At 45.6% G+C, this 26,444-nt stretch overlaps 3 protein-coding genes across 3 annotated transcripts; all 3 read left to right on the top strand.

The window, feature by feature from the left end:
* Positions 1-236: 236 nt before the first annotated feature.
* On the top strand, positions 237-1,163 carry LOC115078443 (olfactory receptor 5V1-like). Its single transcript, XM_029581357.1, has one exon. The coding sequence runs from the start codon at positions 237-239 to the stop codon at positions 1,161-1,163; it is 927 nt and encodes a 308-aa protein (XP_029437217.1).
* A 6,302-nt stretch (positions 1,164-7,465) lies between these two features.
* Positions 7,466-8,434, top strand: LOC115078442 (olfactory receptor 6M1-like). Its single transcript, XM_029581356.1, has one exon. It carries the CDS (start codon positions 7,466-7,468, stop codon positions 8,432-8,434), a length of 969 nt encoding a protein of 322 aa, XP_029437216.1.
* A 15,554-nt stretch (positions 8,435-23,988) lies between these two features.
* Positions 23,989-24,960, top strand: LOC115078441 (olfactory receptor 1019-like). The gene has a single exon (XM_029581355.1). It carries the CDS (start codon positions 23,989-23,991, stop codon positions 24,958-24,960), a length of 972 nt encoding a protein of 323 aa, XP_029437215.1.
* Positions 24,961-26,444: the final 1,484 nt, after the last annotated feature.

Below are 26,444 nucleotides of genomic sequence, written 5' to 3'. Positions count from 1 at the left end.
TAGATGAGATCTCTTCCCAACTCCTGTACAAGACATCTACTCAACAATTAACCAACTGTGAGGAGTTTCAGGAAGGCTGAATCACATTCACTGCTGTCATCTATTTAATAACCCAAGTTACAGTGAATGTCTCAGAGAGCAGCAAACTTCACAGCCGCACCCTTTCACTGCCTGGAATGAGCTGGATTTCTAATCAACTCTTTCTCTCCATCCCTTCCCATTTCTCCCAGACTCCTATGGAAAAGGAAAATCTCACCTCAGTGACAGAATTCATCATTCTGGGATTTCCTGAATTCCCAAACCTACAAATCCCCCTTTTCCTTCTGTTCTTACTGATTTACCTGATCATCCTGATGGGGAACCTCACTATTATAGCCCTGACATGCCTGGACCCTCGCCTGCACACCCCCATGTACTTTTTCCTCTGTAACTTGTCCTTCCTCGATATCTCCTCCACCTCAGTCACTCTTCCCAAACTACTAGACATCATCTTAAGGAAGGGTAAGAGTATTTCTGTACAAGGATGTCTTACACAGATGTATTGTTTTCTGTGTTTTACATATGTAGAATTTGTTATTATTTCTGTCATGGCTTTTGACCGCTACATCGCAATTTGTCATCCCCTGCGCTATGGTGTGATTATGAATCAGAAACTCTGCATTCTGATGGCCACTGTGTCATGGATCCTTGGCTTTCTGGAACCAGCAACACACACTATCCTTCTCTCTCATTTCTCTTACTGTGGATCCAGTGAGATTAACCATTTCTTTTGTGACCTCTCAGCACTGCTAAAACTCTCCTGCACCAGCACCTCCACCATTGATAGTATAACATACATCATGGGTGTGATTTTAGGCCTGCCCTGCTTTACTGCAACTCTGACATCTTATGTCTACATCATCTCCTCCATCCTGAGGATCCGTTCCAAGGAGGGGAGGCGCAAAGCTTTCTCCACCTGCTCCTCCCACCTCACGGTCGTTATTCTCTTCTATGGAACTCTGATCTGTTTGTATGTGAGACCAACATCCATGCAGTCACTGGACCAAAACAAGCTCATTGCTTTGCTGTATAATGTTTTAATTCCTTTGTTTAATCCCATCATTTACAGCCTGAAAAACAGAGAGGTAAAAGCTGCCCTAAGGAAAGTGATTTATAGAAAATAGATTTTGCTATTTATTAGAAGAACATTTCAAACAGAGCTCATTTTTAAGGGTATAATTGACATGAAGCAGCATTTTACCTGCTTCCTCATGTTCTGCGTTCCTGTTTCTGTGATGATGGTGGAGTTTCTTTTTCACTAACCATGATCAGCCCATGTATTTTATCTTATTTTAAGTCTGATTTACGTTTTTTAGATGTTCCCTGCTCTGAACATTGGGTAGAGTGGGTAAAACATCCTTTAAAATAAAATAAACAAATAAATCAATGACCGTGTGCTTATTGTACTTCATTTTACTAATCAAGTGATGTCATGTGGACAGGGCAAAATCTGTTTGCACATTATTAAGAATGCTTTAAAGTACTATAAAGGACGTTTCAGGTATTTGTCAGCAGTTTGTGGTTCTGTATTGGAAATAATTCTCTGGATATGAACAAGATAAGGCGGAGGCAGGAGGAAATGAAAACAGGAAATGTAATTGCAGAACTTGTTGCTTTACTGTTTCTCTTTAATACACAAAGTTAAACTGATGTAGATGTTTTACTGCATCGAGCCCTTTGGAGCCTCGCACATTGTCCTCTTGTTCATCCCAATCCTCCTCCTGGATGGGTTTTCAGGATTTCCATAAAGAATATGTATGAGATAGGCCTCCAATGTATGCAAATCTGTTTCATGCAGACTCATTATGGATGTTCTGAGAACCCATCTGATTAGGGTCGGGAAACAAATGACCTACTCTGCACTCCTCTGTTTAATTTAATTTAATTTAAAAAATACTTTTATCTCACACAATCCAACATACTTGGGAGATTATAAATTCACATAAATAATAAAACATCACCAGTAACAAATATCAAAACCAGTTACAAAAGATATTTGTTTCTTCTTGAAAACAGGCAGGATTACTTCCTTAAAAAGCGTTTTGTGTTTGGCCAAGATGCTCCTGCAGTTTCCTCCTTAAATTTAACGGATCTCTTGGAAAGGTCCGGTCCAGAAATAATTGAGAGAGTTACTTTATTACTTTCCTTTTCCCCTGAGGCTGATTTGAGTAAGGTAATGGAAGCATATTTCCAAAATGTAAATGCGGATTTTCTGAGAATTGTTCCCGCTCTCTCGCAGCCGACACAGCAAACAAGGAAGGCTTTCTTGGCTCTCAGAAAGGATGCTCTGCCTTTGGGATAAATTGAAGCAGCCTCTGACTATTACATATGTCTGGTTATCAAGGACAGACTCAGAGTGGTCTCTAACTGGTGCCTCATTTTCCCTTCCTCTTGCTGTGATGACCAGGGGTGCGTGTGGGTGACCCAGAAAACAGGCTGGCAGGAATTCAGATCTCCCCCATCTATGACCTTGTATCCAGCATTAGTAGGGACCTTCCATTTCAGTTTTGATTTTATTTTCCCCAGGGAGAAAGACAGTGGAAAAATAAACAGGTCATCTTTTTCCCACTGAGACATTCCTGGGAAAGATAAAATAAAACTGAAGAAAAAGTGCATTTTTGAAGGTGTACTTGCGTAAAAAAAAGACAATATATGTGCATGTGTGGCCCCAAGGGGCACAAACGCGTGTATATTCACTTGCACAGACACAAGTAGACACATGACAAAGGGCTGTATCTGGGTAGCTTGCACAGATGCGCCTAATGAGGTATTTTAAAAGTCACATATGCACGAATGTCATGCAACTTAATCGGGCTCATTTACACATAACAAGTGCTAACTTTCCCTTTTATTTCGAGCTTGACCTTTGGCTGATGGACTTCTCCAGGTGTCTAGACACAGGAGCAGGCTAGGCTGGTGGGCAGGTGTATAATTGGACAAACATGGCCATGGTGAGTGATAACTGGGACATACAGTTTTATACTGGAACAGATTGTGGGATACATGGGACACACAGGGCTATACCGGGGAATGGGCGTGCAAGTTACTGGGACATCCTGAGACCTACTGTGGGGGTGGGAGTCAGTGATGGAGAATACCATTTCAAAATGACTCTAATTGCCTTATGATTATTTATGGTAATAGCTTAGGAGGGAGAGAGAACAGAGGAGGAGAAGAAGGATGATAAGGAGGTATCTTTTACCGAGAGTATACAGGATTAGAATGAAAAAAGTGAATCTCATAATGTCTCTGTATCTCTCCATGTTGTGACCTCATCTTGAGTATTGTGTGCAGTTCTGATCACCACATCTCAGAAAGATATAGCAGAATTAGAAAAAGTACGAAAAGGGCAACCAAGATGATAAAGGGGATGGAATAATTCCCCTATGACGAAAGCTAAAAAGGTTAGGACTTTTCAGATTGTAGAAGAGACGGCTGAGGGGAGATATGATGGAGGTCTATAAAATAATGAGTAGAGTGGAATGTCTAAATGCTAATCACACTCTTCCAAGAGTATAAAGATCAGAGGACACAAAATGAAGTTACTTGGTAATAAATATAAAACTAATAAGAGAGATTTTTTTTTTACTGAACATATAATTAAGCTCTGGAATTCATTGCCAGAGGATGTGGTAAAAGCTATTAGTGTAGCTGCATTTAAAATAGGTTGAACAAGTTTCAGGAGGAAAATTCGAAAAACCATTATTAAGGTGGAATTGGGAAAATCCACTATCCCCAGAATTAGCAGCTTGGAATCTATCAACCCTTTTGGGATCCTGCCAGGTACCTGTGACTTGGATTGGCCACTGTTGACGGATGTTTGGTCTCACCCAGTATGACAAATCTTATAGATTTATGTAACTATGTAATTAGTTAAAATAGTTCCCCTTTCAACTAATTAACCAACATTATCATAGTAGTTTAAACTGCTATGCCAACATTAATTAAAATTGGAAGAAAGGGAAACTGTTTTAAGAAAGTTAAGCTTGATTGCCTTCTAAATAATTTTAATTCCTAAAACAATATTAAATATAGAGAAAATTGTAAGGTAAATGATTGAAAGGTTTGATAATGGTTAGCTAGGCCATGTGGGTCTCAGGCTTCCTGATACCTGTAGCTATGTCTATGCCTTGGTTCTGTGCCTGCCTCCTAAAATAGAGCTACAACACATCCTTTTATGTTGATATTTATGTGGACAGATATTCTTTTATAGAAACATAGAAACATAGAAATGACGGCAGAAGAAGACCAAACGGCCCATCCAGTCTGCCCAGCAAGCTTCACACATTTTTTTCTCATACTTATCATTTTCTCTTAACTCTTGGTTCTATTTCCCTTCCACCCCCACCATTAATGTAGAGAGCAGTGATGGAGCTGCATCCAAGTGAAATACCTAGCTTGATTAGTTAGGGGTAGTAGGGGTAGTAACTGCTGCAATAAGCAAGCTACACCCATGTTTATTCCCTTTACCCAGACTATGTCATACAGCCCCTATTGGTTGTTTTTCTTCTCTCCTGCCGTTGAAGCGGAGAGCCATGCTGGTTATGCATTGAAAGTGAAGTATCCGGCCCTTTTGGTTTAGGGTAGTAACCGCCATAACAAGCCAGCTACTCCCTGCTTTGTGAGTGCGAATCTTTTTTTTTTTTTTTCTTCTCCCCTGCAGTTGAAGCTATTCTGGATATGCGTGAAGCCTCAGCTTTTCTTATTCCCCTGCTGTTGAAGCAGAGAGCTATGCTGGAAATGCTTGATGTATCAGCCTCTCCCATGCCATGAAGCAGAGAGCCATGCTGGATATGCATCGAGGATTTTATCCATGGTATTTTGTTCTGTATAATTTTGCACCCTCTCTCTCTTGATTTATGTTTTATATGCAGTATTTTTACAGATTTTAAAGTTTCGATGTTTATCTTTTGCTGTGAATAAGTAAGAACCATTCATTGATCTCTTGGTACAACATGCTGCAGTGAAAGCAGAGCTCACCTGCTTCTCTGCTTTGCATGCTTTGATTTTACATGTTCAACCTCTAGGATCCTTACCCTAGGGATCTGCAGTGAGAATAAATACTTCTGAGAACTGAACATAACCTGACTATTGCTGGTGCAGACTCATCAGGTATCCTAACGGTAAGGGCTGTAGGAATGCTGCGTATTAGTAGCTCATTGATTCATCTTTGGAGCAGAAGTGCTATTGAGTGGAATATAATGGACAGATGTAGACAGAGCAGAACTCGTATCATCTGAGCAAACTCTGTGCCTAGCAAGTTTACCTTAATTATTATTGGTGGTTTCATTGTCATTGGATGTTTTCAAGTATTGCAGGCAAGAGTGACATGTGTAACCTCTGTCTTTTGGGTGCCTTTCTTTACGTAGAGATTCAGATACCTGACAAACTGAATGCTGGTTTTGCTCTCTTTATGTCTTCTGTCACTTCCATCAGAAGTTGGTTTATCTACATTGGGACTAATGACCACTTTAATTCTCCTTCTCCTAAGGTCAGGTCAGCCATGTAGACAGAAAATTGAAGAGCTGAGACACAAAGGCAGCTTGATCTTGATTTGGCAGGTAAACTTTTGCTCTAATTTACTGCTCCTCCTCTAGGATTCCAGCACAGATTAGGCATAAATGTACCATTTCTATATGCAATGTCCTGATGTCAAGAAAAGCTAACTTGTTTGGAAAACAGGATCCCAATTTCATGCTTTTTGAATCTACCTGAGTCAGGAAGATCTGTGTTATATTTATGTCCAGCACTGTATTTTTGTGGATTTCCTAAATTCAATATATGTCTGCTCCTACCTTATTACACCTTTTTACCAGGTATATATGTCCTCTCCTACTTTCACACAAAAATATGAGACTGTTATGGTGACAAACCAAATGACAAAAATGCAATATAAAATTCACCTTATATATCCCACACAACCATCAGTAAGTATGTGAATGAGAGACCATCATATCAAACACCATTTAAATGAATCGAGCATGAACATGAGTGTTATTTGAAGGCATTTAATATGATGGTCTCTCATTCACATACTTATTCATGACGTGAGAGATATATCAGGTGAATTTTACATTCTTCCTGCTTTATGACATTGGATACACATCAGTTTCCAGAATGTACCAACTCAACCTGTGGTTCTCTATCAGAGAAATGAGAGTCTCTTCTGACTTTACTATCCTCTAGGTACTCTCCTCCAGAACACTTCATGTTCACCCTTTCCATCTAGCTCACAAACATATTATAATGTATTCCTTGTGTTTTTATCATATTGAAGTGTCGTCACAAGCAGCAGGGCTACATGCAGAAAGGACATCAACACAGAGCACAAGAGTTGTACAAGGCATAGCCAAAGAGGTACCGAAGAAGGCTGAGGGCTACCCCAAAGAGCCTATACTGGAAGACGCCAATGACAGAGCATTTGCATAGGGAGAGGAGTGCAGTTGAGGGGTGTGCAGTCTGTGTTAATGAAGAACAGAAGAGCCTATATGGGAAAGGTTTTCAGGAGAGAAGAGGAATTTGAAGCAGAATTTGGAAATGGAGAGAGAATGATAATAGGACCAAGGTGAGGAGTAGGAAGGGATATGATATGGTGGAAGGACAGTGCCTGGAAGTCAGAAAGAGCAGAGAGTCTGTGATATTTGCATGAAGCAACTGGGCACTAGATGAGAATTAAAATGTAAGGAACAGCAGTATATTTTGGGGATGGTTCTCGAATTAAATGTGAGGAAATTGCATTAAACTTATTGTACTCACATAGCAAGAGAATAGTGCAAACTGTCTGCCACTTAACTTAGAGCCCAAGCTTAAGAGCCATGGGGGTAACTTCTCAGCAAGGACTGGCCTCTCTTAAATTTGTCTAGTGGGGGGACGTCTGGGAGAGGAATATCTAATGTCTCTAGGTGGGAACCCTTCCCAATCTCCATGGAATCCATCTACCCAACAATTACCCAAACATGGATTGTTTCAGGAAGGCTGAAGAGGTTCACTGCTGTCTTCTACCCAAAACACAAAGGTACTCTGCCAGTGTCTCAGGGCAGAAAACGTCATAGCTTCAACCTTCCTCTGCATGGCAAGAGCACAATTTCTAATCAATTCTTTCCATCTCTTTTCTTTTATGCAGGGGGGGATTTATTATTTATGTAAAATATTTATATGCCACATTATTTCAAATTCTAAGCAGCTTACAGTGATACATTCATAGAAATAATAACAACAATAGTCTGAACAAACAATTAAATCCGAGAATCCGATTTGCTTAAAGATTTTTTTTCACTTCTGACATGTTCAGTCTTCCAAGATGCAGATACCTACATATGTACTTTATTTAACTTGTTCTATCAGCAAATCATTTCTATATCACTGATATTTCTTTCTACATATTATTCTTATTTTAGTCTTGATATTCAGACTTACCATAGAGCCGATGGATTTCTCCCAGAGTCCAATGGAAGAGGAAAATCTCACCACAGTGACAGAATTCATCATTCTGGGCTTTCCTGAATATCCAGAGCTACAAATTCCCCTTTTCCTTCTGTTCTTACTGATTTACCTGATCATCCTGATGGGGAACCTCACTATTATAGCCCTGACGTGCCTGGACCCTCGCCTGCAAACCCCCATGTACTTTTTCCTCTGTAACTTGTCCTTCCTCGATATCTCTTACACTTCAGTCACCCTCCCCAAACTCCTGGACATCCTCTTAAGGAAGCATCAGAGGATTTCTGTAATTGGGTGTTTTACACAGACATATTTTTTTATGTTTTTAGCATGTGTAGAACTTGTTATAATTTCAGTCATGGCTTATGACCGCTATGTCGCAGTCTGTCACCCTCTGCATTACACTCTCATTATGAATCAGAGATGCTTTCTACTGCTGATCACAGGGACCTGGGTTGTTGGGTTTCTGGACCCTGTAGCACACACTTTCTTTATATCTCATTTCTCTTACTGTGGGTCAAATGAGATTAACCATTTCTTCTGTGACCCAGCAGCACTGCTAAAGCTCTCCTGCTCCAGGACCTCTGCTACTGAAAGTGTAACGTACATTTTGGGTGCTTTTGTAGCTCTTCCCTGCTTTACGTTAACCCTTACATCTTATGTCTATATCATCTCCACCATCCTGAGAATCCGTTCCATGGAAGGGAAACGCAAAGCTTTCTCCACCTGTTCCTCCCACCTCACGGTCGTTATTCTCTTCTATGGGACTGCACTCCCTTTGTATATGAGACCAACTTCCATGCAGTCACTGGATCTAAACAAGATTTTAGCCCTGCTGTATAATGTTTTAATCCCCATGTTTAACCCCATGATTTACAGCCTGAAAAACAGAGAGGTGAAAGCTGCTGTAAGAAAACCTTTTAATGGAAAAACAAATGTCCTGTTTATCAAATGAACTTTTCTGTGTGCATTAATCACTATTAAAAAGAAAAAGTGAATCAGCTCCAGTATCAATGCTGACTATTAAATAGATCTTGTTGTTATCAATGTGCAGTGATGTTTTATTATCTGGTGCCTCATGTTCTGTGTTCCTGTTTCTGTGGTGACTGGGATGGACGTGAATTACCATATGAGAGGACTGATAAAACAAAGAAACAAAATTAATAAATAAGAAATATCTAAGCTGATACATTAACGCAGGTATTCGGGACCAGTCGTTCAGGCGCTCACACAACATTGCACCCCATAACCATTACAAATTAGACACTACAACTGATTGGATACAAAATAAAGGCCGCAGTTTATTAACCTAACCCGAGCCAACTTAACAATGTTCCAAACCACTCCCCCACCTCCACCTCCTCTGCCGCATGTCAATTCTTCACTCACCATCGCGGCCCAATGGTAAGCAGCTTGGAACTTCCCCCCCCCCTTTTACTCCTACCCCGCCGCGTCATCAGCGAGGGTAGGCTTGCGGCCTGAGCATCGGTCCACCCCTTGCTCTTTAGGCCTTCCCGTGCAGCAACCCCAAGCTGCAGGAGCATTACCTCCTCTTTCAACGTGCTCATCCCAATTCAACATAATACACAACAAATAAGGCTCGGGTTTCCGCCAACTGCGACATTCCATGAACACAACACCAAAAACAGCACCGAACGACAAGAGGGCGGGAGGGAGGGAAACCAAGTCACCTCCACTTGCTTCGCTGCCTAACTCCTCAGTGCCCGCTCTCGACTGTCCTCGCTCCCGTCTTAGATTGTTACCCAATGGCAGCACGGCAGTTCGAACTGCCGCGCTGCCATTGGTCCTCCGGTCCTTCCCCTTGCTTGCGCCCGCCCCCCCCCCCCCTTCCACCTCTCCCTGTCTCCTTGCCTCCCGCCCGATCCCGCGTTATCTTCGGCGATACCGGGACGAGCCCGGTTCGCCTCCTTTAACGCAGGTATTCGGGACCAGTCGTTCAGGCGCTCACACAACATTGCACCCCATAACCATTACAAATTAGACACTACAACTGATTGGATACAAAATAAAGGCCGCAGTTTATTAACCTAACCCGAGCCAACTTAACAATGTTCCAAACCACTCCCCCACCTCCACCTCCTCTGCCGCATGTCAATTCTTCACTCACCATCGCGGCCCAATGGTAAGCAGCTTGGAACTTCCCCCCCCCTTTTACTCCTACCCCGCCGCGTCATCAGCGAGGGTAGGCTTGCGGCCTGAGCATCGGTCCACCCCTTGCTCTTTAGGCCTTCCCGTGCAGCAACCCCAAGCTGCAGGAGCATTACCTCCTCTTTCAACGTGCTCATCCCAATTCAACATAATACACAACAAATAAGGCTCGGGTTTCCGCCAACAACAAGGCAAATTAAATGGCCTTGTTCCCCCACTGCGGCCACGCTTGCAACTGTAACATAAGACCTTCCTCCAAGGCATTGTTGAAGAGATCCATACCAATGTCGGAAAGGTGAACCCCATCCCCCAAGAAGTACCCGTCTAAAACCTCCCAGGACCAGTCATGCCGAATCCAAAACCCTCCTTCCCGGACTAACCATTTGCCAATTTGGCGGTTCAATTTCTTGACGCCATGGCGCCACATGGGCTCCTCACGGTGGCGCAGGCGAATGATGATGTCCGACCACCCCAATTTCGTAGTGGGCAAGCGATTCAGGAGAAACGCAAAGTCCTTGCGGATAATCTTAATGAACTCACGACAGGTGAGGTGACCTATGTCATTCCCACCCAGGTGAACAACAATAAACCGGGGCGCGCCCAAAACCACAACCTGGCCTTGTAAGAAGTCACAGAGACTACCCCATCGCATTCCTCCTTTGCCCAGCCAGCGCACCCGTCCCTCGGGGGCAGCCACGTGCAGATTCTCCCCGTACGGGCGCCTCCGAGCTCGACGCTGAGCCCGATGAACAAAAGAGTGGCCCACGATCCAAGCACAATCCCCAGGTGACTCGAGTCCATGCTGATCTGAAAGAAAAACACAGACATTACCGCTCAAGCTCGCCGACCCCCGGAACCCCACCTGGGAAAACCGCGACCGCCACGGAACCCCCGCTACCGGATATATCGGCGATAAACAGCAGACTTCCAGCGACCCAACGCTCGAATGCGATCCGCAGGCCACCCAAAGTCAGCCGCCACCGTGGCAGCCCCTATACGGAAGGAATGCGGAGTGTACTGTCCCGCATTCCACCCCAAAGACGCCACGACTTTCCGCAGCACGGTTGCAAACTGATAGCGTGTCAACGGGGCCCCGTCCTCATGCACCAGGAATTGTAGCCCAACGCGAGGCCGCAAGGCCGCGTACCGCAGCGCCGTCCGGACTGGACACGCTAGGATGTGCGGGGCGCGCCTCAGGGATAACCACGCCCCAGTGCCCCCTTGATCCGTTTTTGAGGACCGAAGGCACAGCATCACGCTATGCTCGTATAAACAGACGTCCCCAACCAATAGACCCCCCATACCCTCTGGCCGGGCCGATCGTGCTACAAGCTCTCCAATGCGAAACGCACCAAAGAAGGCCCAAGCGAAGGCCACCCGGAATAAAGCCAACTCGAACGGCGAACGGCAGATGCTCCGCAGACCCGCGGAGAGTTGAAGCAGATCGGGGAACCGGATGGGCCGCCGCCGATCCGGCACGTGACCCAAACCGCGGCGCCAGCCCGCCAACAACTTACGTACCAAAAAACTACGAAAAGGACTGCCAAACCCAGCCAATTTCTGGAAAAAGGCAAATCCCGCTAACTGGCTCCGGACCGTGGCGACCGAAAACCCCGACCGTTTCGCCCACAGGATAAACCGCACGAGGTCGTCTACGCCCACGTCCCCCCCCGCCCACCCGGAAGAGTAAAGAAAACCAGCCACATAACGTCCGCCGGAGAGATATGAGTTCCAGGTAGCTGGCGCCACAGAGTGCCGAATCAGGTTCCACGTCAGGGGATGCCGAGCTTCCAGAGGCCAGCGGGCACCTTCTCCCCCGTCGGGCAGGCATGTGGAGCCGCAGCTCGGAAGACATCCCACTTAAAACGAGAGAGAGCATCAGCAAGACAGTTCTGAGTGCCAGGCATATGGCGCGCTTTGACGGTCACATTCCAACGGAGACACAACATCACTAATTCCCGAACCAACGTGGATATCTGTGGGCACTTCGCTGCCAACTTGTTAACCACCTGCACAACACCCAAATTATCGCACCACCAAACCACTCGTCTGTGGGCTAGGTCCTCGCCCCACAGAGTCAAGGCTACCAAAATGGGGAAAAGTTCCAGGAACGTAATATTCCGAACCGTGCCAGCCGTCACCCAAGTAGCCGGCCAACGCTCGGTGCACCATCGTCCTTGAAAATAAAGGCCCAGTCCCGCCGCACCCGCCGCATCCGAGTACAATTCGAGATCGACATTCGACACCTCCGGCTCCTGCATAATGCAAACTCCATTGAAAGAGACCAAAAACGCGGCCCAGATATCCAACTCATCCCGAACCGCCTTCGTAACCCGAATAAAATAATGTGCCGCCCTGACCCCCGCAGTTCGCGCCGAAAGGCGACGAATAAACGCCCGACCAATCGGAATGACCCTGCACGCGAAATTAAGGGAGCCGATTAGAGCTTGCATCTGACGCAACGTAACTTTCACCGCGCCTCTGACAAGCTCGATCAAACCCTGGAGCTGCAGAAGTTTGTCCGCCGGCAGGCGACAAGACATGCTAACCGAATCCAACTCTATGCCGAGAAAGGTCAATTTAGTAACTGGACCTTCAGTCTTATCAGGAGCTATGGGGACACCCAGACGCTCGGCTGTGCACATGAAACCATCCAACTGTCTTTGGCACGTATCGTCCGTCCCCGGTCCTACGAATAGGAAGTCATCCAAATAATGCACGGAGGCCTCACAAGCGTTATGCATGTTCGTGGCCCAATGAACAAAGGTACTAAACGCTTCGAACAACGCACAGGAGACAGCACAACCCATGGGCAAGCAGCGATCTAAAAAATAGTGACCTTCAAAATAAAATCCAAGGAGCGGAAAACAACAGGGACGAATGGGGAGCAATCGAAAAGCGGATTCAATGTCCGCCTTCGCTAAAAGTGCTCCCGGACCCGCAGCACGGACCAAGGCAACGGCATCATCGAAGGAAGCATAGGTGACGGCACAAGCCTCCGAGGGAATGAAATCATTGACGGAAGAACCATCCGGGGAGGACAAATTAAGTATGAGTCGAAATTTGCCCGGAATCTTTTTGGGTATGACCGCGAGCGGCGAGAGGTGCATGGCCTCAAAAGGCCGACGTAAGAAGGGGCCAACTATTCTACCCAAGGCAAGCTCATCTGCCAGCTTGTCTCGAACAACCGCGGCCAATCTGGCGGCTGATCGAGAATTCCTCGCCCTCCCCCCAACCCCGGGACCTACATAAGGGATGAGAAAACCATAACGAAAACCATCAGCTAAAAGGGTAGCCGCCCGACGATCCGGGTAAAGCCGTAACGTCGCTTCCAACTGGTCCAAGCGTATCGGCGAATCCGCTTTGCAGTAAATGGACAAATCATTTTGCTCCCTTACCGGCCCCAGCGCTTTGGCCCTGAGGGCACCTAAGGGCGGAATGGGCTCCCCCGCACGTGGTGCACACGTGGCGAAATTTACATTCGGGGAACAAGCACGTAAGCTTGTTGAATCTCCAGCAAACGTTGGACCCGCCCCCCCCAAGTTTGACCCCAGACTCGCCCCTTCCCCCGGATCCGGGCCGAAAGGACTGAACCGCGGTTCCACCGACGGAATCCAGACGCGCAGGGCCACTGCCTGCGCCCCCCGCCCCTGAGGCACCCCTGGAGGACACGACACCTTTATTAGTCATTTGTGTGAGCCACAAGTGAATGTCCTGAGTCCCCCAGGACATAAACCGATTACCCGCCATTTTATCGCGAAACTTCTCATCGTAGTTGAGCCACGCCCAACCATCGTAATCCCTGAAGGAGCCTAAAATACTATCCGCATAAGATAACAAGGAGCCATACTGAGAAGCATCGAAATGGCTAACTACGCTGGCCATCCGTAAGAACCCACGCACCCAATTGACAATGTTCTTGGCAATGCGAGGCCCTACACCACGCCGGCGATAACGCTTCTTGGCCTTCCTGGAACCCTTCTTTCCACCTCGACGGCCCTCCAAAAGCCGGAAAATATTGACAAATTTTCGTTTTCGGATGCGTTTAACCAACCGCCGTGGCACTTCCTCCCACAGTTCAGTCAAGGACGCCAATGCGGGGGGGCCGACGTCGCATTGCTGGCCCTCGGCGGCAATTAAACTCGAGCGCTCGGTACCCTCGCTGATATCCGAATCCGAGGTGGTAGACGAGGAACTAGACCGCAACCGTGACCTCTTGGCCCTAACGTTCGTTCCCAAATCACCAGTTTCGACATTAGACTTACCTGCCCCGTCCGCAGTCCGGACGACCTCCCTGTCCCGGGGGCCGGGTGGCACTCCACGAACACCTGTACCAGGATCACCACCAAGAGCAGGATCACCGCCAAGATCAGACCAGACTCCGCGGAAACCGGTCGGGTCCCGGTCCCTCCAGGCCTCTTGACACGACGGCCCTGGGCGCTCCTCGGCCGCACAAGGTGCCCGGCGCAAGCCCCCCGCAACTCGGGGGGGGGGGCCTCTGGCTGCCCGCCATGGGGGATGCCCCGCAGGGGGCTAGGTGCCCACCTGGGGGAAAAATAAGCCCTCCCGAGGGGATGGGGGCTGGGCCCCGCTGCCAGGCCCCCAAGCCTAAACCTTCGCGGGGCAGCGCAGCATCCGCGCGCGGCGGGGCATCGGCCACCGGGAAAAAACCGTACCCGGCCTTAGCCATGCGCTCCAAAAAAGCCTCCACCACCGCTGCTTCTTGGGTGGCTGTAGAATTTACGGGTACGGAGTACGAAGGACCCCGAGGGTCACGGGGGCTATGTATGCTTGGGACACTGCATGGGATGGCCGAGCGAGCAGTACGAGCCCTGCTGGGCCTGCCGGTCGGCACGCGGGAGCCCCTGCTCCTATCAGCGGAACCCCCGGCTGGAAGCATCTGGCGGCTCCGAGGCGAGGCCCTAGGGGGGGCAGGGGGGCGACCTCCACGGGCTGCCTGGGAAATGCTCAAGCGGCGGCCACGTGCACCAACGCCGGTCTGGCAGGGAGGGGGGGGGGGTGACACGGGCGCCCGGAGTGCTAGCGGCGAGGGTAGCAGGGGGCTGCAGGGCCGGCAGGGCTGGGGGGGTCGGGAAGTCGCGGGGGGTAGGGCCCAAAAAAGAAAAAGTTAAAGCGGACTCGGGGGGGGGCAGTTAAGGGAGGGTAGGCGGAAAGGCGAGGCGGTGAGGAGGCAGGCGGACACGCGTCCGGCTCGGGGCCGCTCTCGCCCGAGTCGGAGAGATATGGAATGAGGCAGGCAATAGGAGGAGCCGGGAGAGGGGGGGCAGGCGGGGGGGCACCGGCGGAAGCAACAGTACTCACGGCGCTGGGGCTCGATGCCGGCGGCAGAGCCGGGACCCGGGGCATCCTGGGCCTAGCCGGTGTACGAGATCGCGGGGTCGAGGCTGGCCTAGCAGAGCCCCGCGTTTTTGCGCGCCGCATGGGGTCCCGAGACACAGGTCGCAACCGGGAAGATCCGAAAGCGCGACAGCGAGGACTCAGGCAGCGAAACAACGGACAGCAAACCAAGTCACCTCCACTTGCCTCGCTGCCTAACTCCTCAGTGCCCGCTCTCGACTGTCCTCGCTCCCGTCTTAGATTGTTACCCAATGGCAGCACGGCAGTTCGAACTGCCGCGCTGCCATTGGTCCTCCGGTCCTTCCCCTTGCTTGCGCCCGCCCCCCCCCCCCCCCCTTCCACCTCTCCCTGTCTCCTTGCCTCCCGCCCGATCCCGCGTTATCTTCGGCGATACCGGGACGAGCCCGGTTCGCCTCCTTTTATTCACAATCTCAGAAAGTGAGAAAGCAAAGTCTTGAATGCATAATGGCTGCACCAGTCACAGAGTGGACTCCCCCGTAGATTCATTTCTTGCATGTTATTAAGAATGCTTTACACCCTTATAAAGGAAATATCAGCTATTTATGAGCAGTCTGTGGTTCTGTCCAGGACATAGTTATCTGGATCCAGAAAAGGTAGGGCAGGGCAAAGGGCAATGCAAAATGAAAAGTGTAATTGTTGGATCTGGACAGATGTGTTTATGCAGTGTTTTCTCCTTAATAAACCAAGTTAAACTAAATGCAACCACTGTCCTTTCTCTGAAGACAATTTCTCAGGTGTTTCTCCTGAATCTACCCCTGCACCCTCATACTGTGGCACAAAAACACGAGACGATATGTGCCCATTTACTCAAGTGCTCAGCTTCACAGTCCCTACCTCCCACTCAGACATCCCCTGTATTTATATCCCAGGCTTTCCTGAATTCAGATACGGATTTTGCCTGCACCGCTTTCACTGAGAGGCCGTTCCATGCATCCACTACACTCTCTAAAACACCCCCTTGTGGGGCATTCCTGGTTTTAGGATCAACCTGGCAGGAGCCCTCCTAGGGCAGACTCCATCAGAAGGTGTTAGTGGGTGGGATTTCCCTCCCTTCACCCCAGAAAAACAAATGGGAATGTGAACAGGACTGGCAGGTTTATTAGACTATATGATTATATACATTTCTACATGACTGTGTACATCACTAACAGAATATAAGACAACACACTTATCCACTTGTGGTTACCAGTCTTGTGCCATGTGGCTATTTGCATTTCTACAAGACTATGTACATCACTAACGATATCAAACAGCACACTCATGGTAATTAGGCTCAAGCCATGCTGCTATATACATTTCTACAAGACTATGTACATCACTAATGATATCAAACAGCACACTCATGGTAATTAGGCTCAAGCCATGCTGCTATATACATTTCTACAAGACTATGTACATCACTAATGATATCAAACAGCACACTCATGGTAATTAGGCTCAAGCCATGCTGCTATATACATTTCTACAAGACTATGTACATCACTAATGATATCAAACAGCACACTCACGGTTATTAGGCTCAAGCCATGCTGCTATATACATTTCTACAAGACTATGTACATCACTATAGAATATCAAACAGCACACTCACGGTTATTAGGCTCAAGCCATGCTGCTATATACATTTCTACAAGAAAGCAAGAACATTTAATATTTGGCTGTTTGGGGTTGTTGGTTCTCACAATATAGCCCAAAATATAAAGGTGTAGCACTGAGCAGTAGGGATGTGAATCGTGTGCCATATCGTCTTAACGATTGAAATCGTGTGGCAGGAGAAGAAAATCGTGTTAGGCACGATTATTTCGTTGAAAAATCGTTAAAAATCGTTTTTTCCGATTAGTGCGCACTAACAGAAATTGATACAATTTGACACTTTTCAGGTCAGTTAAGGAATGAATATGTATTCCTATTGGCTGCCCTCTTATTTATTCATGTTACCAAGGTTCCCACTGACAGTATATGGGGGATGGGAAATGGAAACAGTTGGTAGCTTGACAAAAAAAGTAATGTGATCAGTCAATGTGACTAGAACTTGTGCCCTAACCCTGATACCAGGGGTATTGTGATCTTCATGTACACACAGTGCCCTATCCCTATTAATACCAGGGGTGTTGTGATCTTCATGTACACACAGTGCCCTATCCCTATTAATACCAGGAGTGTTGTGATCTTCATGTACACACAGTGCCCTATCCCTATTAATACCAGGGGTGTTGTGATCTTCCTGCACACAGTGCCCTATCCCTATTAATACCAGGAGTGTTGTAATCTTCCTGCACACAGTGACCTAACCCTGACACCAGGGGTGTTGTGATCTTCCTGCACACAGTGCCCTATCCCTATTAATACCAGGAATGTTGTGATCTTCCTGGACACAGTGCCCTATCCCTATTAATACCAGGGGTGTTGTGATCTTCCTGCACACAGTGCCCTAACCCTGGCACCAGGGGTGTTGTGATCTTCCTGCACACAGTGCCCTATCCCTATTAATACCAGGAGTGTTGTGATCTTCCTGCACACAGTGCCCTAACCCTGACACCAGGGGTGTTGTGATCTTCCTGCACACAGTGCCCTATCCTATACTAGGAGTGTTGTGATCTTCCTGCACACAGTGCCCTAACCCTAACACCAGGGGTGTTGTGATCTTCCTGCATGCAGTGCCCTATCCCGCCTGCATTACTAGTGAGAGGCTGGCTTCACAGACAGGGGGGAGCTTCCTGACAAAAATAATAAACAAACAAGTTCTAGTCACGTGAGTGATGATCATCACGTTACTTTTTTTGTCAAGCTTCCAACTGTTTCCATTTCACATCCCCCCAACCATTACCTCAGTGGGAACCTTGGTAACATCAATAGATAAGAGGGCAGCCAGCCAATAGGAACACATATTCATTCCTAAGTGACCTTTACTGACCTGGGAAGTGTCAACACTTTGTTTCATTTTCTGTTGGTGTTCGTGAGTTTCCAGTTCCATTTCCCATCCCCCCAACCATCACCTCAGTGGGAACCTTGGTAACATCAATAGATAAGAGGGCAGCCAGCCAATAGGAACACATATTCATTCCTAACTGACCTTTACTGACCTGGAAAGTGTCAATTCGTATCATTTTCTGTTAGTGCGCACTAACGGGAGTTAGTGCGCACTAACACGATTTAACGATTTTTAACGATAAATCGTTAGAATTTCTATTGTATTGTGTTCTATAACGATTTAAGACGATATTAACATTATCGGACGATAATTTTAATCATTGAAAAACGATTCACATCCCTACTGAGCAGTAAAGATCCCTTCTTGTAAAAAGAGGAACCAACCCCCATCATTTTAGACACAGTAAGGTGCAGCTTTAATGTACATTCATCTATAATAAGTCTTTTTACTAATTCATATCCAAAAAGTGTGTTGAGAAACAATAGGTTTCTAGTCCTCTGACACGGACCATGTTTCTCCACATCGGCTACATTGGCAGGGACCAGTTTTACAGAAACAAGAGAGCCATAGTCTAAAATAAGTAACTGGTAGTGACTGTGTCAGCATTTTAAGTATCACAGAGAGGTTGTAATAACTTCTATAAATGGTTAAAAATGAAGTCTGGTGAGACACCGAAAGACAGGCTGCATGTTATTACAGATGGATGCACATTAAAGCTGCAGTTTACTGTGTCTAAAACATTTGAGTTGGTTCCTCTTTTTACAAAAAGGAATATTTACCACTCAGTGCTACACCTTTATATCTTGGGATTACATGTGCATGTACCGCTTATCTTCTCCACCTTGTATATGCCTCACCTTATACACCTTATGGAATAGGAGGGACCTCATACTGTCCCGCTTAATCAAGTATTATTATTATCCTCCCCATTTTATCCCAAGTCTCACTCATGTGAAAGGATGCAGCCAGGCTGGTGGGTGGTGCTGCTGGGGGAAAGGTCTAAACCATTTCAATCTCCTCTGTGCCACTTCCACTCTGCTGACAGGTCTGTGCCCTTCTTAGGGGATGACTCTGACTCCCGGTCTGCCACTGGAGTCCATACCCTTCTGTGAAACCTTACCACCTCCTGGTTTGCCACTGGAGTCCATACCTTTCTGGGGGACCTTACCACCTCCTGGTTTGCCACTGGGGTCCATGTCCTCCTGGGGACCTGCTTCATGGTCCGTGCCCTCCTGCAGAATCTAACTCCAGATCCACCACTATCATTAGGCTTTTCTTCCTTGGTAGGAGGGTTTTCCTTTGCTTGGTTTCATAGCTCTCTTGGAGGTGGGTTTTATCTCTCTAAATAAATATTTCCTAAGATTACTTCTGAGTCTTCTCCCTTTCAACCTCATTTCATGACCCCTCTTTCTAGAGCCTCCTTTCCTTTAAAAGAGGCTTGGCTCCTATGCATGAAAACCTTGAAGGTATTCAAATGTTTGTATCATATCTCTCCAATCTCATTTTCCTCTAGGGTTTACATGTTTAGATCTTTAGGTCTGTCACCATATGGTTTAGAACAAAGACCACTGACCATTTTAGTAGCTACCATCTTCTTCTAAATATTTCTGTCCTCTAATAAACAACCTACCTTACCTCACCTTTCCATAGTACACCATTCTAAGTCATAATTTATTTATTATTATTTATTTATTTAGCATTTTTATATACCGACAACCGTTTGCACATCGTATCGGTTTAATAATATTCCGTTTTAATATTTTCTTCAGTTCTCAAGTTAAAGAATTATCATATATAATAAAAAATATAGTATTTTTCCACTATTTGTTAGTCCACAGCATCATAATCCACTATACTATAAAAGATACTGCACTACAGAATAATCCCAGGTATGAAGATAGTTTATGGGAAAAATGTGTAGAAAATTATGTGAACCTCTCCCCTTTTATGTTAGGAGATTCTTGTGAAAATCTGGTTACACTGAGGGCTACCTTTATAAAATAAGATGGGGAACTCCATCTGCCCACACTGACTGCTGTGGGTACAATGATGGAAACATCTAATTAATTATTCTCATCCTTCTCCATCTTTTTTTGCAAAACATTCCAGTAAGAGTCTGATTGACCCCTAAACTGCCCTACCCAGGTACAGTGAACATATAGACACAGGGACAGAGAGCAGTGAGGGCGGGGCTAAAATTTAGATAGTACTTTTAAGAGGGAGTTCTGGAGTAAAGTAGCTCTTCAATCGCAGAAATGGCTCATTAGAAAATTGTGCAAATAAAACTTGCATACAGACTGTGAGGGCATATTATTATGTGCATATGTGATAAAATTTGCCAATGACACAAAATTATGCAAAGTAGTTAAATCTCAAATGGATTCTGATAAATTGCAAGAGGACATTGTGAGACCGGGAGATTGGGCGTCCAAATGGCAGATGAAATTTAATGTGGCCAAGTGCAAGGTGATGCATATAGGGAAAAATAACCCATGCTATAGTTACACAATGTTGGGTTCCATATTAGGTGCTACAACCCAAGAAAGAGATCTAGGCGTCATAGTGGATAACACATTGAAATCGTCAGTTCAGTGGGCTGCAGCAGTCAAAAAAGCAAACAGAATGTTGAATTATAGAAAGGGAATGGTGAATAAAACGGAAAATGTCATAATGCCTCTGTATCGCTCCATGGTGAGGCCGCACCTTGAATACTGTGTACAATTCTGGTCACCACATCTCAAAAAAGATATAATTGCGATGGAGAAGGTACAGAGAAGGGCGACCAAAATGATAAATGGAATGGAACAGCTCCCTTATGAGGAAAGGCTGAAGAGGTTAGGACTTTTCAGCTTGGAGAAGAGACGGCTGACGGGGGATATGATAGAGGGCTCCAAATTCATGAAAGGACTTGAACAGGTTAATGTAAATCAGTTATTTACTGTCTCAGATAATAGAAGGACCAGGGGTACTCGATGAAGGTAGCAAGTAGCTCGTTTAAAACAAATCAAAGAAAATTCTTTTTCACTCATCGCATAGTTAAGCTCTGGAATTCATTGCCAGAGGATGTGGTTACAGCAGTTAGTGTAACTGGGTTTAAGAAAGGTTTGGATAAGTTCCTAGAGGAAAAATTCATATCCTGCTAGTAATTAATAAGCAATAGTAGTTTGAGGCTTAGTTAACGTTTGGGTACTTGCCAGGTACTTGTGACTTGGATCGGCCACTGTTGGAAACAGGATACTGGGCTTGATGGACCCTTGGTCTGACCCAGTATCTTATGTTCTTATCTTCTTATTGGAGAGAGGTGTTCTGGGATTGTGTCTGGGTGAGGTTGGGACTTAATGTGCATACAGACTGTGAAGGCATATTTTTATGTGCATATAGAAGAGGTGTTCCAGAGGTGAAGACTGGGTGAGGTCGAGACTCATGCGCATATCTTTTTATTTTAAGGCTGAATTTTCAAATGCATTTATGCACATAAAACTGAATTTAAGGCTCCTAAAAGTACTTTTGAAAGTTGGGGCCAGGGTCTGTGCGTGTAAAAGTGCATGCGGCAGAGATTTCTTGCTTGCTTTAATGCTGAAAGGAAAGAGCCTTTCTCTGGGACAGGAAAATCATTTTTGTGCACCTCTTTCTATTTTCTGGAGCTTGCACATAATTGTCTGCTCCCTAGCAATGCTGAAATGGGCCTGCCTATGGTGCCTGAATGTGCACGAAATCCCCTACATTTTCTAAGCTGACTGCTGCACAGAAAGCCTCAGCTCGCTGTTATAGAATTCGCATCTAAAACGAGTATGCATGTAAATTCTCTCTGCAAAATAAAGTGCACCAAATAGCAGGTGTAAGTGTGTGCATTTTTGCTTGCATAGTTTTCAAAGGGAACTCATATGCACAAGACTGCTTACTGAAATTCAAAATAAACTGTGCTCGTCAATATCTCCAAAAATAAAAGCTAAATTTAGAAACATGAGGCCTCAGAGCCATGAATGCCAAGGACACACTTTAAAAATTATTCTGTGTCTGATAGCTCACATCATGATGCTACAAAATTGCCTGCAAAGACTTTATCAACAATGAAACATATTATCCATGGCATCTTTTCCCAAGGATTTTGCATTCTGTCTCTCTTTCTTACGTATGTCCATATATTGAAATTTTGATGATTTTCATTGGCTGTGGATAGTTAAGACCCTTTCTTCAATCAGTACGTACTGCAGTCTCCCCCAAAGCAGAGCTCCCTTCCTTCTGTGTGACTTGACATGTTCATCCTCAGGGATCCTTCCCCAAAGGGATCGCCAGTGAAGATAAAAGTGAGTAACTGCACAGGACTGCCTGCAGAATCGGTGTTTTCCCGTCAGTGATCCTGAAGGTAAGAGCTGTAGGGATGCTGCATATCATTATCACTTTCGTCTTGGGACTGGAGGGGCTTTATGGGCAGCCAGAGCAGAGCCCAAGAATCTTCTGAGCAGACTGAGTGCCTGTTACATCTGTTGTATCACTGGTGGTTTTTGTCTGGTTGGCTGCATTTTTCTATTGTAGGACTGTGAATGAAATGTGCAGACGTCTGGGTTCACTGTTTTACAGTTACTATGAGATCATATTCAGTGGCACAGCAAAATTAACCAGCTAGCATTATTTGGTTCACTTTCCCTAGATGTTCAGTGACGCTAACCTTGTGGAAAGAGCAACTGAATATATCTGGACAGAGTTATCTAGTGATTTCTAGGACTGACCTTCATCTCGACCACCTGCCCAGACACCTTTAGCTGAAGATCAGAGCTGTCCAGTTAAATCTTTCCCTCCTCCCAGAGTACTTTCAACCCTGCCTCTTCTTATGTGAGTACTTTTCATCCAGGCAGCAATTCACCTGGAAAAAATTTATCCTCTGAGTTGGGAGAATTAATAAAAAAAAAAAAAAAAAAGGATTTCTCCCAATAAATAGTTAATATTGACCTCTGATACTGAGTTACACTTACATGAATCTTCCTGAGAAATTGCATAAAGATTTTACTTTCTTTCTACCTCTTCTCCCAAAATCTGATATATTCATGCTGGGATTAATGGTCACAATTTATTTATTTGATGGATGCCTTAAGATTCCTGCACCTATGATCAGGTCAGCCATGCAGACAGGCTGGGGGAGAAGTGGAACTCAAAGCTTGCTTGGTCTTGGTTTGAGACGCACACTTTCAATCTCATTCACTGCTCCACATTACAAGTCCCAACTGGCAAAGGTATCATCCATTTTTATCCTTAGCATGATTATCCTCAGGGTCTTCAGCACATCTGCAGTGGCATCAGGACATAAAACACAGGGCAAAACGTTGGTACAAAGCTTTGCCAAATAGGCAGAAGAGAGAGGACCTGCCGCCAAAGAGCCTTCAGTGGCAGAGGAGGTACAGGGAGGAGAGGAGAGCACGGGTATAGGCAGTCTGCTGTAAGGGAGAACAGAAGAGCCTGCATGGGAAGGGTTCTCAGCAGAGAAGTCAGATTAAAGGCAAGATTGGACGGTGGAGAGAATGATAGAGAGGGGTCCAAGCTCTGGAGCAAAGAAAGGAAAGCACTAAGGAAGCAGAGAGAGCAGATGTACTCGATTTCCATGTTATGTGCAGGGGCATCCAGGGACCTAGGAATAAATGAGGGTTAAAATGAAAGAAAGGGCAGTGGAGATCGGGACTTTCAAAGAAAGCATGAGGAGAGTGCATTAAACCTTGTGTATGGTCACTGCCAAACCTACTGTGCAATTCATGGACACCATAGCCTTTGTATTGTGGGGTGGGATAGAGCTAATGTCGCTAGATGAGATCTCTTCCCAACTCCTGTACACGTCATCTACTCAACAATTACCCAACTGTGAGGAGTTTCAGGAAGGCTGAATCACATTCACTGCTGTCATCTATTTAATAACCCAAGTTACAGTGAATGTCTCAGAGGGCAGCAAACTTCACAGCCGCACCCTTTCACTGCCTGGAATGAGCTGGATTTCTAATCAACTCTTTCTCTCCATCCCTTCCCATTTCTCCCAGACTCCTATGGAAAAGAAAAATCTCACCACAGTGACAGAGTTCATCATTCTGGGGTTTCCTGAATATCCAGAGCTACAAATCCCCCTTTTCCTTCTGTTCTTACTGATTTACCTGATCATCCTGATGGGGAACCTCACTATTATAGCCCTGACGTGCCTGGACCCTCGCCTGCACACCCCCATGTACTTTTTCCTCTGTAACTTGTCCTTTGCTGACATTTCTTCCACCTCAGTCACCCTCCCCAAACTGCTGGACATCTTCTTAAGGAAGGGTAAGAGTATTTCTCCTCAAGGATGTCTTACACAGATGTATTTATTTATGTGTTTTTCATATGTAGAATTTGTTATTATTTCTGTCATGGCTTTTGACCGCTATGTTGCAATATGTCAGCCCCTGCTCTATGGTGTGATTATGAATCAGAGACTCTGTGTGCTGATGGCCACTGGGTCCTGGATCCTTGGCTTTCTGGAACCAGCAACACACACTGTCCTTTTAACTTGTTTCTCTTTTTGTGGTTCCAATGAGATTAACCATTTCTTCTGTGATGTCTCAGCTCTGCTAAAACTCTCCTGCTCCAGTTCCTTCACTATTGACTGTGCAACGTACATTTTGGGTGGGTTTCTAGGCCTGCCCTGCTTTACTGTAACCCTGACATCTTACGTCTACATCATCTCCACCATCCTGAGGATCCGTTACACAGAGGGGAGACGCAAAGCCTTCTCCACCTGCTCCTCCCACCTCATGGTCGTTATTCTCTTCTATGGAACTTTAATGTCTTTATATATCAGACCAGCATCCATGCAGTCACTGGACCAAAACAAGCTCTTTGCTCTGCTGTACAATGTTTTAATTCCTATGTTTAACCCCATCATTTATAGCCTAAGAAACAGAGATGTTAAAGCTGCCCTACAGAAAGTTTCTCATAGGAAATACTTTTTGCTATTTATTAGAAAACATTTTTCTCTGTTTGATAACTGATATGGGGAGAAATTTAAAGAGCTCCAGTGCAACCCCTGTGTATCAAACATAGCTCATTTGTAAGGAAAATAATTGATGTGGTTCCTCGTGCTCTGCCTTCCTGTTTATATGATAATGGCAGTTTCTTTTTTACTTTGTTAATGATCATGTAGATATTTTTGTTTTTATTTAATGTCTGATGTAAGGTTTTGTATGGGGATTTTTTGGGGGTTATGCATGGTTTTTTATGTTCCCTGCTCTGAATGTGGGATACAGTGAGTAAAATATTTTAAACAATATAAATAAGTGACTGGGTGCATTATGTGTTTTAGCAAAGAAAGTGCTGGCAGGAATCTGATTAACCTCTTGTATCACATTGAGGATCACTTTAAAATGTTAAAGTAATGGATGGAAGAGATGTTCAGGTCCGAAATGAGAACAAAAAAAAAAGATTTTTACTGAATAGTGGAATGGGAAGTGTTGGAGGCACAGGAAGCAGAGACCTGAGTCTCATTGCGCTACAGATCTCCACCTCTATAACAGACTCTTCTAGGGAGGAGCTGCCTATACTGAGGACTAGCGTTACAGAATAAGATGGGGAACTCCATCTGCTGATTGCGCTACAGATCTCCACCTCTATAACAGACTCTTCTAGGGAGGAGCTGCCTATACTGAGGACTAGAGTTACTGAATAAGATGAGGAACTCCATCTGCTGATTGCGCTACAGATCTGCACCTTTATAACAGACTCTTCTAGGGAGGATCTGCCTATACTGAGGACTAGCGTTACAGAATAAGATGAGGAACTCCATCTGCTGATTGCGCTACAGATCTGCACCTTTATAACAGACTCTTCTAGGGAGGATCTGCCTATACTGAGGACTAGCGTTACAGAATAAGATGGGGAACTCCATCTGCTGATTGCGCTACAGATCTCCACCTCTATAACAGACTCTTCTAGGGAGGAGCTGCCTATACTGAGGACTAGCGTTACAGAATAAGATGAGGAACTCCATCTGCTGATTGTGCTACAGATCTCCACCTTTATAACAGACTCTTCTAGGGAGGAGCTGCCTATACTGAGGACTAGCGTTACAGAATAAGATGAGGAACTCCATCTGCTGATTGCGCTACAGATCTGCACCTTTATAACAGACTCTTCTAGGGAGGAGCTGCCTATACTGAGGACTAGCGTTACAGAATAAGATGGGGAACTCCATCTGCTCATTGCGCTACAGATCTCCTCCTTTATAACAGACTCTTCTAGGGAGGAGCTGCCTATACTGAGGACTAGTGTTACAGAATAAGATGGGGAACTCCATCTGCTGATTGCGCTACAGATCTGCACCTTTATAACAGACTCTTCTAGGGAGGAGCTGCCTATACTGAGGACTAGAGTTACAGAATAAGATGAGGAACTCCATCTGCTGATTGCGCTACAGATCTCCACCTCTATAACAGACTCTTCTAGGGAGGAGCTGCCTATACTGAGGACTAGCGTTACA

This window comes from Rhinatrema bivittatum, chromosome 16 (assembly GCF_901001135.1).
Source record: "Rhinatrema bivittatum chromosome 16, aRhiBiv1.1, whole genome shotgun sequence".
Taxonomy (NCBI): Eukaryota; Metazoa; Chordata; class Amphibia; order Gymnophiona; family Rhinatrematidae; genus Rhinatrema; species Rhinatrema bivittatum.
Note: the sequence above shows the minus strand (reverse complement) of the source record. Positions and strands in the feature narration are given on the sequence as shown.